The sequence below is a fragment of the Lemur catta genome, chromosome 1 (genome assembly GCF_020740605.2).
Source record: "Lemur catta isolate mLemCat1 chromosome 1, mLemCat1.pri, whole genome shotgun sequence".
Classification (NCBI taxonomy): Eukaryota; Metazoa; Chordata; class Mammalia; order Primates; family Lemuridae; genus Lemur; species Lemur catta.
This window is the reverse complement of record NC_059128.1, coordinates 260,406,802-260,423,923: the sequence shown is the minus strand read 5'-3', so window position 1 is coordinate 260,423,923 and position 17,122 is coordinate 260,406,802. Positions and strand designations below refer to the sequence as shown.

Below are 17,122 nucleotides of genomic sequence, written 5' to 3'. Positions count from 1 at the left end.
AATGGAGCTAGATAAGTAAGTTTGCAATAATTTTTTAAATTATTTCTTTCTTGAGAAAGCAAGTTCTTCTACAAGACCTTATGCAATAACACAGCAATTGTATAAGAAATTTGGTATTGCATATATAGACCTAAACAAATTCCAACAATATTTAATATAAATAACATAAAACTTCATAAAAATCCACCCTAATATCAGTGTTTTTCTTATTTCCAGGACTAGCATGCTACTAATGGCTGGTACCTTGAATGAAAGTCTAAAAAGACTGAACAATGTCCTAGAAGGATTTTAACAAAAAATTTCAAGATAAATTGTTTAAAAGAGAATTTAACATAGATTATAGACCATATTGACTATACAGGTTTCCTGAATATGTCTAAGTTACCATAATTAAATCCAAATATATTTTCTGAGTATTCTCTCAATTACTAGGTAGCTATATAAATCAGAACTTTAAATTATGCTTTATAGCATTGTAAGAAAGACCTGGAGGAAAAAAGAGACTACTGAAAATGTTAAACTCACCTCTTGACCTGATTTTCCTGAATTCTCTGAATGTAAAGATTCAATTTCTCCTTCAATCATCGCAGCTTCTAGGCACTCATGCAGATCTTTGAATCCATTGACCTGAAGTGGGTACTGACCAAACATTTCAGTGTTTTCAAACTTTTTACCTATGAGAAGAGGGAACATTAATTAATGTTCCTCAATATGGCCTTTTAGCTACTAAAAGGAGGTGTCTATATGGATTCTCTCCTGAACCTAAAAACTATAACACTGACTGATTATGTTCCTATACATAGTGAGTTAAGTATAATTTTCCTGTTGGTTTATACATGTACACTAATACATTCACACCCAGCCATAGATATTATACACACACATGTAAATATATGCACATATATGTATGTATATTTATTCTTGCAAGAAACACCTTCTAAGAGCAAGACATTGTCCTAAATACTGGGAATATATATAGCAGTGGACAAGAGATATGGTCCTTGAGGAAATTCTCAGCCTCATCTGTAAGAAAGACATTCTACACAATTACTAAACATATACTTATAAACAAATAATCGTTTATTATTATAAGTGTTAAGAAAGGTGTGAGAGACAGTGCTGTAAGAAGGTATAAAAATGGGAGCTAACTTAGTCTTAGATGGTGGAGTAGAGAGCAAGGAAGAGTTCTACATTTAAGCTGAGATTTGAATGGTGAGTGGGAATTAGGCCAGAGTGTTGGGGACTGTGGTGTATTTTTGGCCAAGGAACAGCATGACAAAGACTTTAAGGCAGCAAAGAACTTAACATGTTTAGGAACTATTATAAAGGAAGGTCAGTGTAGCTTGGAGGAGTAAGGAAGAGATCACAATGAAAAGTCAGGCAGGGGGTAAAATTTTACAAGGTCTTGGAGTCAAGAATTTTTTTTCCATGTGACAGTAACCCACTTGTACTCCTAAATCCACTTAAATAAAACAGAAACAAACAAAAAAAGGAATGTTTTTTTTTTTCACTGTATTTGGGTATAACTGAAAGTCACTGAACAGTTAAATCTAGGAATAACAGTATCAGATTTATGTCTCTGAAACACCTCTACAGCTTCTGTGTGAGGTGGGTGGTAGTCCGTTAGGAGACTCTATCACAAAATCCATCCAGAAATAAAGGTAGCATGGATTAAGGTATTAACAGTAAAAATGCACAAAACCACATAAAATTACACACACATTTATATACATCTACAAGAGGTAGCACCAACAGGACCTGCCTGACTGGCTCATAGGCAGGATGGGAGACAGAAGAGCAAGGAAGGTATTAAGAACAACAGTCACATTTCTAGCATGAACAACCCGGTTAACTTTTATGTACTGAGACCAGTGCCACTGAAGGAAGAATAGAAAATTTTTTTCTTTTGTTTTGAGGTAGCAGTGGAAATCATTGGTTCAGAATGGTCCATGAGATTTCAATTTAAGAAGAGAGTTGGACATGAGTCTATACCTAAGATTAATATTCTGGTCTGAAGATATAAATTGCTGGAGAATTGCTGGTTTATTGACAGATTACCCAGGAGATGCCACAGGAAGAGGGAAATGGCTAAGCCAAGTCCCAGGGATCTCCTACCTTTATATTCGAGAAGAAGAGATGATAAATACTATTTCTAAGAAGTACCCACAGAGACAGGAAGAAACTCATGAGAATATAGTGTCACAGAAGCCAGAGAAGTGTGTTTTTAAGGAAAGAATGGGAAAAAGGAAGAGGGAAAGAGAATAATTATCATTAACTGTTAATAAGAATTCAATATAGAAATGGAAAGGAATCTAATGGATTTGACCAAATGTAGGAAATCAATAACCTTAGAAATACTTCTTTTAGATGAGTTCTGGAACCAGAACCTAAAGTGGGGATGGTTAAATAAATGGGGAGTAAACAGATGAAACCAACTCCTCTCTTTAAATGGGCTTACCTCTGAATCGGAATAAAAAGTTAGAGTATTAACTGAAAAATAATATAGGAAGGGATAATTTTTTAATTTTTTTAAGATGTTTGGGATACCAGACCATGTCTAAATATTGATGAGAAAGACAGTGGAGGAGGAGAAGCTCAAGATACAGAAAACAAAACAAGATAAGGGAGTAAGGTCTGAGTAAAATCATTAAGGGATAGAATTCTGAGCACATATAAAGAATAATCCTTTGATATAAACTGGATAATTCCTCTATTATCTGGACAGATGGATAAAAGGAATGGAGTGGAGGTAGTAACCAATCTAGATTGTGGAACCTTAGGCTCATATATTTGTGGACATAGTTGTTAAAAAATAAGGTACAAAAGTACAAACACAAAATGAGATTGAGAGCCTTGGACAGGAACTGTGATTAAGTTTCATTAACTTCACAGTAAATCTATGAAATCTGAGGTAAGATGTGTCATAGACAACGAAGAGAAAAGAAGTTAGATTTGAAATGAGTAGGAAAGATGAAAATAGTTATGGAAGAAAATGGGAGAGAGGACAGTATTATACAAGACAAGTATGTGCCAGGTATGGTTATAGGACTGGGACCAAGGAAACCCAGTATTACTCAAATTCACGATCCATATTACTCAAATTCATGATCCATTATAATTAGCACATTTGTGCACTTTCCCCCAGCAACATTCAGGTACTCAGTACATGAATAGTGAAAATGAATAGCTTAGTGAGGGTCAGAGAATAGCCAGGGAGGTGATGCCAGAAGGGAATAGGGGAAAGAGAGTTTTGGATATTAAAAGGGTGACCTTAATGATAAACAAGGAAGGAAGTGAAGTACACAAACAGGCTGAGAGGAACAAATGGAGAGGACAATGAACTAGAAATTCTCAAAAGGCTGAAAAACTTTTGCAGTGGGGGTACTTTTGCAAACAAACTAAAATTCACCCCCAATGGAGAACCACTGGTCTAAATGAAAATATTAGGAAGATATATGTAAAAGTGATAAGAAAGTGCTCTAAAATAAATTATTCTTACTGAAGCAAACACATAGTTGAAGTGAAAATGTATTAAAGACACATTTATACAGCACAACAGCTTTGAAGCAACTTACTAATACCAAGTACAAAGACTTCAATTCGATTGACAAATTAAGTATTTTAACCACTTTTTAAAAATGAATATATGTAGAAATGCTTGTGCAGCATATTATAATTCGTGCCCATAAATAACCTAATTAGACTGACTGCTTCACATAGTGTTATACTTCAAATAAAACCAGAATGATAGAATGGATGACCCAATGTGATGTATTATGCAAAATATTCCACTTACATAACAAATATTTAGCATTTGAGCAAACAAAAATATACTGACCCCTTAATATAACTTTTTAAATGCCTAACATCTGAGATAATATCTGCCTTTTTCTAAATCCCAAACTATCAAACTAAATTCAAACAAAACTCCATGGGAATCCATTATCTAAGATCAAGAAGAAAAAACAATTTTCCAAGTTTTATATTTTAGGACATCTGGAAAAAAATAACTTTCAAAGGTTGAAACATTGGAGCATTTGGAAAAAAGCACAATTTTTCAAAAGTTTATGCTTTGGAACTTAATAATATTATTAAGTAAGCTATATCCAATGAGTCTAGTTTCCTCTCTTGTTAGTAAAAACAAAGAGAAACTGGTAAGGCCCAAATTTTAAGAAACTAGTATTTACCACAGATGGAGTAACATTGCTCTTAACTGATTTCTCAAAACATAGAGTGCAACCATTTCTTGAAAACTAGTATCTAAATGATTTTACAATTGCTCAAAAAATGAGAATCCTGTACGACCCTGACTATGCTGATTTGCTAAATTCAGCTTTCAGCATCAGAAAATAAAAAGTGAGCATCATACCAAACCCAGTATTCAATTTCAATATTATCTTCAAAGGATCTATCAACTGTCCCATTAATCCCTGTATTCCAACAACACCGCATCACAAAAGCCCTCTCACTGGAGTGAACATTAGGATAAAATGAAGTATCGATTGGCATGTGCTAATGCACTCTGTACCTTCCAAAAATTCACTGAATTCTGTGCTATCTGCAAACAATTAACAGTAACAATGCAACAGGAACTACTAGACAGAGTAAATCAAATTAAAAGTAAAAACCATTCAACAAATGCAGAATCACTATCAGGACAAAGGAACAAATGGATAATAATATCTCTTCACTTGTAATAAAAAGTAAGTGTGTAACTATACCTTCAAGTACTCCCACCGCTAGGAATCTTCCATAGAACAACTCTACCATGGGGTTCTTTGGCTTCTCTTCATCCCTAAAGCATGTTTAAAAATACAAATGTGGTTATAATTTTTGGAACTATAAATAGAGAAAACATTAAAAGAACTGTAATATCTGACAAGTCAAAAACATTTATGTGGCTATCACACACTTGGCTCTTTTATTTAGAGTGTCACCTTGGCAAGGTTCTTAAATTTATTTTTCCATTTCTTCACCCATCAATTAAGGATAATTCTGATAATTGAACTCACAGGACTGTTGTGTTAAAATGAGTTATTACAATGGAACGAACTTGGAAGAGGACCTGATGCAGTCTGTGCTCATGAAGTGCCTGCTCTTTCTAGTATCATTATAGATTTCAATCTTACGCTTTTAGTCTGTAGAATACATGTTTATTTGGACTTTTTGGTAAGGAAGGAAAGCCACTTTTAATCAGAAGATTTATACAAAGTTTTGATAAGTTATCTCCTGCTTTTACATAGAAGTGTGTGCATACCAGCTAAAAACAACAGCTGTCACCAGTGAAGGAAGGAAATACCAGCTTTGACCCAGAGTAGCTAAAGAACTACTCTACCCTTTTCTGATGTTTCGTGTTGCTGGTAGAATTAGTCATTTCTAAATTTTTTAAATTGTTTAATATATAAATTCATTCTTTTTTGGATGAAGCAAAGAAAAATTGATAGTTTTTAATTGTATTTTTTTGATTTGTACTGTACAGCCTAAAAAGACAAAGCTTACTTGGCCTTACTATATGAAAGTGTGTTGTAGCCACAATTGTATACAGAATTCTCTTCATTAATTTTGTGTTTAAATTAATAAAATTATTAGGTTATTAAGTATGGAATGTCAGATATCCTTAAGTACTGAGTTGGACAGTTGGTATCTCTGACATTGCACTTTGACACTTCTTATTTTATTTTTCTTGTGAAGGCACACCCTCATTCATTCTTTCAAATGCACGGTTTGGCTTGTGATTATCTTTCAAAAAAAATTTTAGAGCATTTTCATGAAACCCCAGGATAAGTAAAAAATTCATGTTATTTTCGAATATAAGTTCCATCATGGAACCAGTGCACTTCAGATAGCTCGAAGTATCAACAAAGTGCTTGGGAACAATGTGGCTAATGAATGCACAGTATGTGGATGGTTTGAGAAGTTCCATTCTGGTGATTTTAATCTTGAAAATAAGCCACATGAATGACCTAAGACCAAGGTGGATAATGATGAGCTGAAGGCTGTAGTGGAAGCGAATCCATCTCAACCTATGCACGAATTAGCAGCAAGGTTTGATGGTACTATTCCCATGATATTTGACCATTTGAAACAAATCAGCAAAGTAAAGAAGCTGGATAGATGGGTTCCACGTGAATTCGACAAGCATCAGAAGATAAATTGCCTCGAAGCTTGCCTTTCTTTGCTGTCACAACATAAAGCTGAACCATTTCTACACCATATTATTATGTGTGATGAAAATTGGATTCTTTTTGACAATTGCAAATGTTCGGCACAATGGTTAGATAAAGATGTAGTACCGAAACACAATCCAAAACCAAATATGTATCAAAAAAAGTTAATGGTATCTGTTTGGTGGTGCAGCAGTGGTATCATACACTATAGCTTCATGAAACCTGGTCAATCAATTACAGCGGATGTCTACTACAAACAATTGGATGAAATGATGAGGATGCTTGTGATTAGCCGAGAGTGGTCAATAGAGACAGGCCAGTCCTCTTGTAAGACAACATTTGACCACATGTCACACGAACAACACTGCTCAAACTACAGAAGCTGTACTTGGAAACTGTCACCCACAGTATTCACCAGACCTTGCACCAACTGACTACCATTTCTTCCGGGCTTTGGGCCACTTCTTGCAAGAAAAAATATTCGATTCTCAACAAGCTGTGGAAAACACCTTTCATGATTTCATTACCACTCACTCTCTAGGCTTCTTCGCTGCTGGCATAAACAAGCTACCGTTTAGATTGCAAAACTGTGCCATGGTTTAGGCACATCCTCTGATTAATTGTACTGCTTCTGGTTTGAGATACAATAAACTACACTTTTGCTTCAAAATGGGACATTTCATATTTAATGACCTAATAATTTGTGAAGCACTGTTTAAAAGGGGCACGGAGGAAAATCTGTCTCTTGATAAACATGTTACATAGGTCACCATTTAATTCTTAGTATCATGGTGGTAAGCAAGTACTTCACTTAACACTCACGAGAATCCCAGTGTGTAGTTCAGTAGTCTTTGGTGCTAGTCAAAAAAATTTCTGGCCCTTCACTTTCAGATAAGATACATTTTCCTACTTTTTTTAAATTTATTTTTTATTTTTAATTGAGATAAACTGTACATAGCATAAAATTTACCATGAGTGAACAGATGAGGAGAGCCCTTTACTCACATCCATTGGGTACATCTAAGGATGTAGCCTCTAAATTTTGAGGCTGTTGCCATGGAATTTACCTAGTTCACAGAGTTTGTATACTTGACCCTCCAAACCTCATGGTGAAATATGATCCCTGATGTTGGAGGTGGGGCCTAATAGGAGGTGTTTTGGTCATGGGGTGGATCTCTCCATGAACGGCTTGGTCCCATTCTCAGAGAAGTGAGTGAGTTCTTGCTCTACTAGTTCCCGAGAGTGCCCTGAGAGCTGGTTGTTAAAAAGAGCCTAGCACTTTTCCCCTCTCTCTTGCTTCCTGTCTCACCATGTGATCTGCATACACCTGCTCCCCTTCACCTTCCACCACGACTATAAGCTTTCTGAGGCCCTCAGATGAAGCAGATACTGGCACCATGCTGCTTGTTCAGCCTGTAGAACAATGAGCCAAATACCAAATAAACCTCTTTTCTTTAAAAGTTACCCAGCCTTGGGTATTCCTTTATAACAACATAAATGGACTAAGACACCCACCTTGACTGATAAAGAGTTGTACCATTACCTCTGTTTTACTGACAATAAAACTGTAGAGTACTGATAACAAAACTACACAACTGTAGAGTACTGTAGACAATAAAACATGTAGGTTCTGCATGAGGTAGAGGCTAAGAAGCAGGTTAAACTTTAAAAATTCAGCCAAGCTTTCCTAAAAGAAAAAAATATTAAAGAAATATACTCAAGGCCTAGGACATTCAGAAGCTGAGGAAAGAACATATTGCAGAGATAATAATCTTGACTGAATGCTGAGACTCATGTTTCAGAAGCATCAACAGCAAATTCAGTTCAGGAATGTGATGAGGAGACTTTTTCATATGAAACTAATATAAACAGAAGAGAGAAAATAACATGAACAGAAGACAGAAACCAACCTAGAAGGCAGGTTTCATAGGCCTAAGCAATTTTATAGCAAAACACAGTGACAGCAGCCATTTTGGCACAAAATAAATTATTAGAAAGAGCTTTCATTAAGTACAGTACTGGGGGCTGGCTCACCGGGGCTTACGAAGGAAAATGCAACCAATGAGTTTTGGTGGATAGAAAAGAAGGGCACCAGACTATCAGAGCTGCCAGTATCATAAACTTCTAAACATGCTCTCAATTGCTACAATCTATGACAAAGATAGTTTGCAAGTAATGGATTTTTTTCCCCTCAGATTTTGCAGAGGTAGTGCTAAATTAATCTCTTGAGAAATTTCTCCCAATTTAGTGTAAGTTCACAGAAAGTTGTCTGCAACCAACTAGCCCTTAGTGACTGGTGTCCTGGGAGAACTAAAATCGAGATGATTTTCTCAGTTTGCCATGTTATCTTAAGTTTCTCCTATAGTCTCCAGCAACAACTTGAGTAAGAATTGCACTAAGCTCTGGGAATATTATAGTTGTACCAAAAGGTATAAGGTTAAAATTTTGCTTTTGTTTCAAATTTCAAATGTAACAGACCCCAATGTTAATGTGTACATCCTAATAATTCTCTGAAATCTAAAGGTAAAGCGTACAAAAATTCAACATTTGAAATGCTAAAGGAACTATACATGTCTAAGTGAAAGGGAATACAGAGTGCAACTGCAGAACCCCAATTCTATTCAGGCACAGAAATGATACGTTTATAGCCAAGACAACATTAACTAAGAACCTGGGAAATGATTTTTCTTTTTGTTATACTGTAACCATAGAGAGAAATAATCTGATTTTTTAGCATCACTTCTTAGAACTCTACCTTAAAAGATCAAGGTAATATCATTTAGAAACAATTTTTTCCTGGGTTTTGGTAACAATAGGGAGGGTGAGGTCCACATTAATGTTTGGGAGCATTTCTAAGCTATTAACATTGTATGATTAGAAGACAGTTTAATTTAATCTCATTGCAGACCATGTTAGAATGACCTTTATTAGACAATAAAGCTGACCATATTGTTATACTCTATAATATATTCAATAAAACAAAAACATTGTATTCTATCAAAATTGAAATATTATATTCTATAAAAATAGAAGAAAGAGAAAGGAGAGAATTTTCAGGTTGGGATTTCAACCTGTATTCTAGGTGTTAATTTAACAACTGCATCTTGTAGACTCATGTCAGACTCTCATGGTGGCAGTCTACATGGTCCACCAATGTTTTAAGAAAATACACAAAGGAACATAGGTTGGTATTAGGAGAGTGGCCTCATGAGGGTGAGAGCAAGACGGCCCTGAAAGTGTCCTGATTTCCTTTTCTGAGGAGGCCAGACACATATTTTAAATAACCAAGGTTTTAATGGTTTAGCCTAGTGAATAGAGAATAAGAAGCTAGGCAATGGTGAGGAGGAACTTCATATACCTGTCCTCATGTTTTGATGTAAAAGGACTTCATCAGAATTAACACGCCTGGTATCTTTCTCCACTAACCCATTCCTCTTCATGAAAAGTGAGTGTTGAATCTAAGGAAAAGAACTGAGCATGTGAGATTAGCCCTGTCAGGAATCATTTTTTAGATTTTTCTGGCTAGATTCTGATCTTATAGTAGAAACCTAACACTACCCAGTATTTGTGGCCACAAATTCCAAAAAGCTCGTCAATAATACAGATAATATTGGGATGCCCAATAAGTTTGTCATGGCTTGCTATTTCTCCGGTGACACTGAATACAGAAGAGGAAAAACTGAGAGCTATTTATTCACTTACTAAAACCCCACCACTAAACTGCATGGTAACTTACGTCTCCTCTTCAGCTTTCATTTGGAAGGCATCTTCTAACCAATCTAATAATTTGTGTGTAAACTCACTCACATCTTGCTGTGGGGAAAAAAAAAAAGAAGTCTTGTTGATATTTGAGCCTACTAATAAAAATATTAAATGTTGCAACACAAAACCTATACCCAGTCGCTGAAATGTATTGTCACCAACCCCTTACAAAGGTAATACAAAGCAAAATGTTTCACACCAAATGCAAGAAACTTTTATAATTTAACCAAGGAATAAAATCAATATTTGAAAAAAAAGCATTATATTGATAATTACTGTTATTAGATTTCACTTTAGGAAAAAAAAAAATATATATATATCTCAAAATTCAAACTTACAAATGAGACTTTAAAAAAGAATTACTACTCCCCCAAAAGAGCTCTGTAATGAATCTTTATAAAATTAGTAACTCGTATTACCAAAGGGTTCTTCATTTTATAGAGAATTGTTACTGGCTTCTCTCTTAGAAAACAGACTAGTACTTTTTGACAATTCATTTTCTTAATCCAACCTATATACACAACTTTTTAAGCTATATCTACCTTTACTAAGATACCTGCCAACGTGGACCAGTTGAGTCCAGCTAATCACTGACTACTGAGTTTACCCCATGAGCCTCAAACTGATCCTCCATTCAGAACCATCACATACATCACCTTTCGCCATCCCTTTCTTTGGTCTTTGCTCCCCTAACAAAGACAAACAGGAATAGATGGTGGAAGCTGTACTAACTACCTACCGTAATTCTTTCAATGATATGAGTTGGAACACAGAAAACAGGTTCACACAGAACACAGTGACAAAAGATAAATCAACCCTACTAAGCCTGCTTTAAGACAGGTAAATTATAAGCAAATTGCCTTGCCTTATCAAAATATCCCCAAGTATAAAACAAACTTACAATAATATATTTTTCCAGCTAGAAGTTTTTTAAGAGCATCTAGTCCAGGGGTGGGGAACCTGTGGCCTTAAGGCCACATGTGGCCTTTAGGTCCTTAACTGTGGCCTTCTGATAAATCCATATTTTATAGAACAAATATTTCTATTTTTATTAATACATTTCTGTTCATCTTTGATACTTTTATTTTATTTTTAAAATGAACATATATAAAATATCAAAGAATAGAGTAAGTTTCAATAAAATAATCCTCCCAGATTGACTGGCACAATTAGAACATTAGTAAACCATAAAGGCTAACCTGATGGCTGCTATGCCCATGCCCATGATTGAGTCCTAACTTCCCCTGCCTGATTGGTGACATCACCGCACAAGGCTGGTTGGTGAGAGTTTATGGGGGTCAAGTACACCAGTTTGTTTTTTTTTTTTTTTTGGAGACAGAGTCTCGCTCTGTTGCTCGGGCTAGAGTGAGTGCCGTGGTGTCAGCCTAGCTCACAGCAACCTCAGACTCCTGGGCTCAAGCAATCCTACTGCCTCAGCCTCCCAAGTAGCTGGGACTACAGGCATGCGCCACCACGCCCGGCTAATTTTTTTTTATATATATATATATATTTTTTTTTAGTTGGCCAGAAAATTTCTTTCTATTTTTAGTAGAGACAGGGTCTTGCTCTTGCTCAGGCTGGTCTCGAACTCCTGACCTCAAGCAATCCACCCACCTTGGCCTCCCAGAGTGCTAGGATTACAGGCGTGAGCCACCGTGCCCGGCCCAAATACACCAGTTTGTTACCAGCTTTTGACAATGATGCACTGTGTTTCTGTTTGAAGTGGAATCTGTGAATAGTTGTACAGCTTGAGAATGTTTTTTAATTCTGTCTGCTTAACAGCCCATCATGTCAACAAAGACCAAGAGAATACTGAAGGAAAAAAATATTTTTTTTAATGAAGATTGGGAATTGCAATATTACCTTGTTTCTGCTAAAGATGAGATGATTTGCTTACTTTGTGATACTCAATATCAATATTAAAGAAATTCAATGCTCATCAGCATTATAATACTCATTAGGACCACAAATATTTTAAATTAGAGGGAGAGGTGTGAAAGGTTGTACTCCAAAAATTAAAAGATGAAAGCAAAAGCAAAGACAACTCTTTCAAGCTGTAATAAGACCTGGAAATAATGCCACTGAAGCAACTTATAAAGTAGCTTATATACTCAGGAAAAAAGGGAAGTCATTCAGTGATGTAGAAATTGTGAAAGAATGCATTGTCTAAGTTGTAAGATGCTTAGACCCTGATAACGTCTCAAAGTACAAACAACTGCCTCTTTTAAGGAGAACCATAACTGATCGACAGCATGAATTAGCCTTCAACTTAACAGAACAACCTGATGCAATATTTCAAAAGAAAAATATATATTATTCAATCACTTTGGATGAATCAGCTGATAGTACTGACTCAGTGCAGGTTTTATGCTTCATTCAGGTCATCACAGAAGATTTTCTTTGCCACGAAGAGTTAATCACTTTGGGTACCCTTGTGAACAGAACACGGGGGACAGATATCTTCAACAACTTTCAAGATAAATGTCATGAAGTTGGAATAAATTTGGTAAATTCAGTGAGTGTATATACAGATAGTGTACCTTCCATGACAGGAAAACATGAGGGGTTTATTGCACAGATAAAAAAACGTATCAACAGATCTAGATGCTCTCATTTCTTTTAGTTGTACTTTGCATCAGCAAAATCTCTGTGCTAAAGCTACTATTTTAAATGACACTTTGCAACAAGTTATAAGTATTGTTAACTATATTCCTGCAAATGCATCATGGCATCTTCAGTTTCATAACATGCTGAAGTTGAAAGATGAAGTAAGCATTCAGTGTGGATTTGCCGTGTCATTCTAAAGTGTGTTGGCTATCACAGGGACAGGTGTTAGCCAAAATTTTATCTCCGTGAGGACAGATAGTTAAATTTTATGAAGAGCAGAATCAGCAATGTGAATTATTGAAAGAAGATTTCTATAGGAATGCAGCATTTCTGTGTGATACCATGTCAAATCAAAATGACTTGAATATTACTTTGCAAGGTAAAATTAAGTCTATATACAATATGTGGCAAAAAAATCCAAGCATTTTGAAAAAATCCAAAACATTTCACCTTCAAGAGGAAATTTCATCGCTTAAGCTCAGGAGTTCAAGGCCAGCCTAACCAAGAGCGAGACCCTGTCTCAACTAAAAATAGAAAAATAAGCCAGACATGGTGATGTGTGCCTATAGTCCCATCTACAAGGATGAGTTTTCTCATAGGAACCAGAAAAAGCGAAGACACATAAACACACAAAGGAAAAGGCCATGTGAAGACAGAGACAGAGATTGAAGCTATCCTGCCACAAGCCAAGGAACACCAGGAACCACCAGAAGATGGTAGAGACAAGGAAGAATTCTCCCCTAAAGCCAGAGGAGGAAGCAGGGTCCTGCCAACATCTTTATTTTGGACCTCTGACCTCTTGAATTTTCTATTGTTTTTAAGCCATCCTGTTTGTGGTTATTTGATATAACTGTCCTAAGGAACCACCTTAAAACAACTTTCCATACTTTCCTGTAACTTTACTTACCTAGAAGGTTATAGCTAACAAAAAACAAAAAGGTTCTTAGTTACACAATACTCTTCAGAAGAAGTTAATCCTTATCCTTTTTAGCAATCAATCCAAAATTACCAATCACAAAATAAAAATTCTACCTACTTTTATCAAAAGAAAAAAAGTAAGGTCTTCACTACATCATTTTACTCTAAAACTGAAACAATTAAAGGTATGATTAATATTGACAATACCATATACCAAAGGGTATCTCACAAGACTCTTGCATATTTCAAAACATGATGTATTTCAAATATTTAAAAAGAATATAAAATGAAAGTATAAATTTACTTTTTAGAAAAATCATGATGCTTAACATCATTTATGGATTTATTTCACTAAGTCACTGAAGTGTACTTCAGATTCAAGTGATGAGAGAAAAGAAGAGACTCAAATCTATATCAACCTTAATTGATATATATCTATTTTAAAAGACCTCTGAAAAAAAAAAGCAACAATGAAAAAACTAGTTAGTCTACACTGCTAACCCAAACCAAAGGCATTCATTCATACTGTGGCATTTTGTAGCTGTTATGGCAGGAGCACGTAACAACATTACAGCTAGTTGTCTCCATTTGACCCTAACTCAAACTGAAACGCCCCACCTACGCACATACATGGCTTCAAATGAAGTTTATTCTTCCTCTTCTTTAAATATGAAAAGATAACCAAAGATGTATAGGTATCTATACATCCCTGGAAAGCTTCAACAGAAAGAAAGTAGCCAAGAAAATCACAAGGAAAAAGCAATTCCAGATGAAAAGTCAGGAAACAGAAGTAATGTTTTAAAAATTTAATTGTATACACAGAGCCAATGGACAGGATAGTATATACAGTAAAGAAGAAAAAATGCTTCAGAAAAAACCAAAATAAGTAAAACACACTTAGAACCACAAAGAGCATCCTAAAATGGTAGTGTGGGATCATTCTTAGTAATATTATTATTTCTTTTGACTTGTGTTAGTGTTACTGGGACAAAGAGTAAGTAACAAAGCTAAATAAACACTAAACCTAACAGGCACTGGACCATTGTTAGAAACTGAAAAAAGAAAACAAATTAAAGAAAACTCTGTAGTAGGCACCCTTTTTGTTCACTTATCTATGCCATCCAAGATGAATTTAAAACACACACACACACAAAGCATGGGGAAGACAGAGAGGGAATCTTTCAGAACCCTCCTCCAAACCCCTTCTCCACACATCCACATTACAGAGACACATCCAAGTATGTACTATAAAAAATAGACTGCAAGTGTCCTGGTTTTCTGAACCTCTTTTAAAACAATGTTTTATCTTCTGCCCATTACATCTTCACTGCCATCTTTTTCAACAATTGTTATTATTCTCTAGTACCTTCTCCATTCCTCTTTGTTTTCCTTCTCTGATTTCTCTGACTTTACAAATTATATGTGAAAATATTGACTTATTTATAGATATTTTCTATTTTCATAGGAAAATTTCCAACATTCTTTTTAGGAAGTGGATAAAGAAGCTACCCCAATAGCACAATGTAAAAAATGAAAAACAAAGCAAAAGTACTAAAGGTAACGTCATTCAAAAACTACTCTTTGCCAGCAGAAACAGTAATATCAAAAACATGTATATTATATATTGACATTGGGTTATCACACATTTGTGAAGATTTTTCATCACACATTTTGTGAACCTTCTTAATTTTATCCACTGTTTTCCCTTAATTTTAATCATAACATAAATTATAATTTCATTTAACACTTTCAAGATCACTTGCTTTTTACCTAATTTAAAGGCAAGTCTCCCATTAAACAATGTTTTAAATGGCTCAGGCTATTTTTAATAAAACTGAATAATGCATCTAAAATTGTCATATATTCTTAGAAAAGCTGTTTAAAAATGAATCTGATTAAATAAAATACAAATAGTGAATAAACAAGTAAGTGCAACAAAGCTACCTGCTGTGAGTCATTTGATTTGAAAGCATCCTTAAGAATTTCAACTGCTCTTGATGGATCAACATACTTCCTTTTGGTACCAACAAGAAGTGCAAACAGATACCTCAACTCACGCATAAAAGGCAAATTCCGATGTTCCTAGTGAAAAACAAAACCTTAAGTGAAGATTAACAGAATCTTTACAGATAAACAGATAATCATTTTAACAATGTCCAAAAGTTAGAGATCGATCCAGAACTCCGTATCATAGTTAAAGAAAGAAGAGAGTTGGTGATAAGAGACTCAAAGAAGTCAAGCACAAAACAGCAAAGGAATAAGGCTCACAATTTCAGCATAAATGCCACATATTCATAGCAAATCATGTCATTACACAGCCAAGAATATCCTCTTCATTCAAGTCTGCTTATTATAATCCTTCCCATTCAGTAAGGGCCAGCTGCTGCTGATGAGAGCAACAATAATAGCAAACATTCAATGACTCTTCACTACATGCCAGGCACTGTTCTAAGTGCTTTACCCCAATAAACCAATTTAAGCAAAAAAACCCCTCCTCCTCCTCCATGAAACCTCTCCAGGCCCCTTCAAGTCAATGATCCCTTCAAATTCCACATCTACTGAAATAAATATTTCTCTGAGCAATGAATCCCAGTTGCCACTAGTGTGATGATGTTAATTATTAGACTAATATTAGTACCTCATCTAATTATTTTTAAAATTGAATAAATAGTAATGATTTATGTTTATTTTATACTTATATATAAAATCACAAATAATTTTATACTTTATTTTATAACTATTTTAATAACTATTAAATATATTTAACACAATTGTAATTATGATTTTAATGTAATTGAATGATTATAATATTAATCTAATAATTAGACCAGATCTTAATATACAATTAATATATCATCCTACTATTTCTTGGAAATCTTCCTTTTGTTTCTCAGTAAGACTGTAAGATTCTCAAAGACAAGAACTGTTATATCTCTAGCACAACTTTTTGTTACACAAAGTAGGCATTCAATCTTTACTGGATGACTAAAAGCAAACCTCCAGAAAAAAATAAAACCACCCATATTATCAATCACTAGCAAATTATTTTAAAACAAGAGGGAAACTTTTAAAAATAAGATAATTCACATAACTTTGTGAAATACTTGTGACAACAAATCAGACAAGCAGTTCTTATAATATTTAGTTCTTGCAATAACACTTTTAACAGAGAAAACTTAAATACACTATTTAAATACGAGAACATTGTTTTCAAGTTTACATAGTTTGCATTCTCAACATTATAAAATTGTATTAAGAGTATGTGCATGTGAGGGGAGAGGTATCTTTATATAGTTGTTGCCCGGAATAATATAATCAACAAAGAAATAGTCGCTTCCAGTATACATATAAAAAAGGAGTTCTAAGACATAAGGTAAAAAGGAATAAAATTCATTCCAAATATTTATCATTTCATCCAAAACCTACATACACCATTAAAGCAGTAACAAAGCACACTAATTCTGGCATAAGAAGGCTAAGTTATAAAAAACTTATAATAAATTCTTACAATAATACTTATAATAAATTCCATCATCAATGATAAAGGTTAAATATAATAATTTTAAATGAGCAAACTAATTCATGATTTTTCTCTGGTACTTCCTACTCCCTCACCATCTGCCCTATATAAACAGGTTTTTAAAGTATAAATACCATGAATTTTAATC

At 34.6% G+C, this 17,122-nt stretch overlaps 1 protein-coding gene across 2 annotated transcripts in view; it reads right to left on the bottom strand.

The window, feature by feature from the left end:
• USP25 (ubiquitin specific peptidase 25) overlaps positions 1–17,122 on the bottom strand; it is a 134,050-nt gene that overhangs the window by 55,440 nt on the left and 61,488 nt on the right. For both annotated transcript variants that reach the window (XM_045540473.1, XM_045540474.1), the window contains exons 7-10: positions 15,399–15,536; positions 9,904–9,980; positions 4,722–4,795; positions 526–674 (exon numbers count right to left, since the gene is read on the bottom strand). In XM_045540473.1, coding sequence (XP_045396429.1) covers positions 526–674; positions 4,722–4,795; positions 9,904–9,980; positions 15,399–15,536 — 438 coding nt within the window. The remainder of the gene's footprint in view (positions 1–525; positions 675–4,721; positions 4,796–9,903; positions 9,981–15,398; positions 15,537–17,122) is intronic.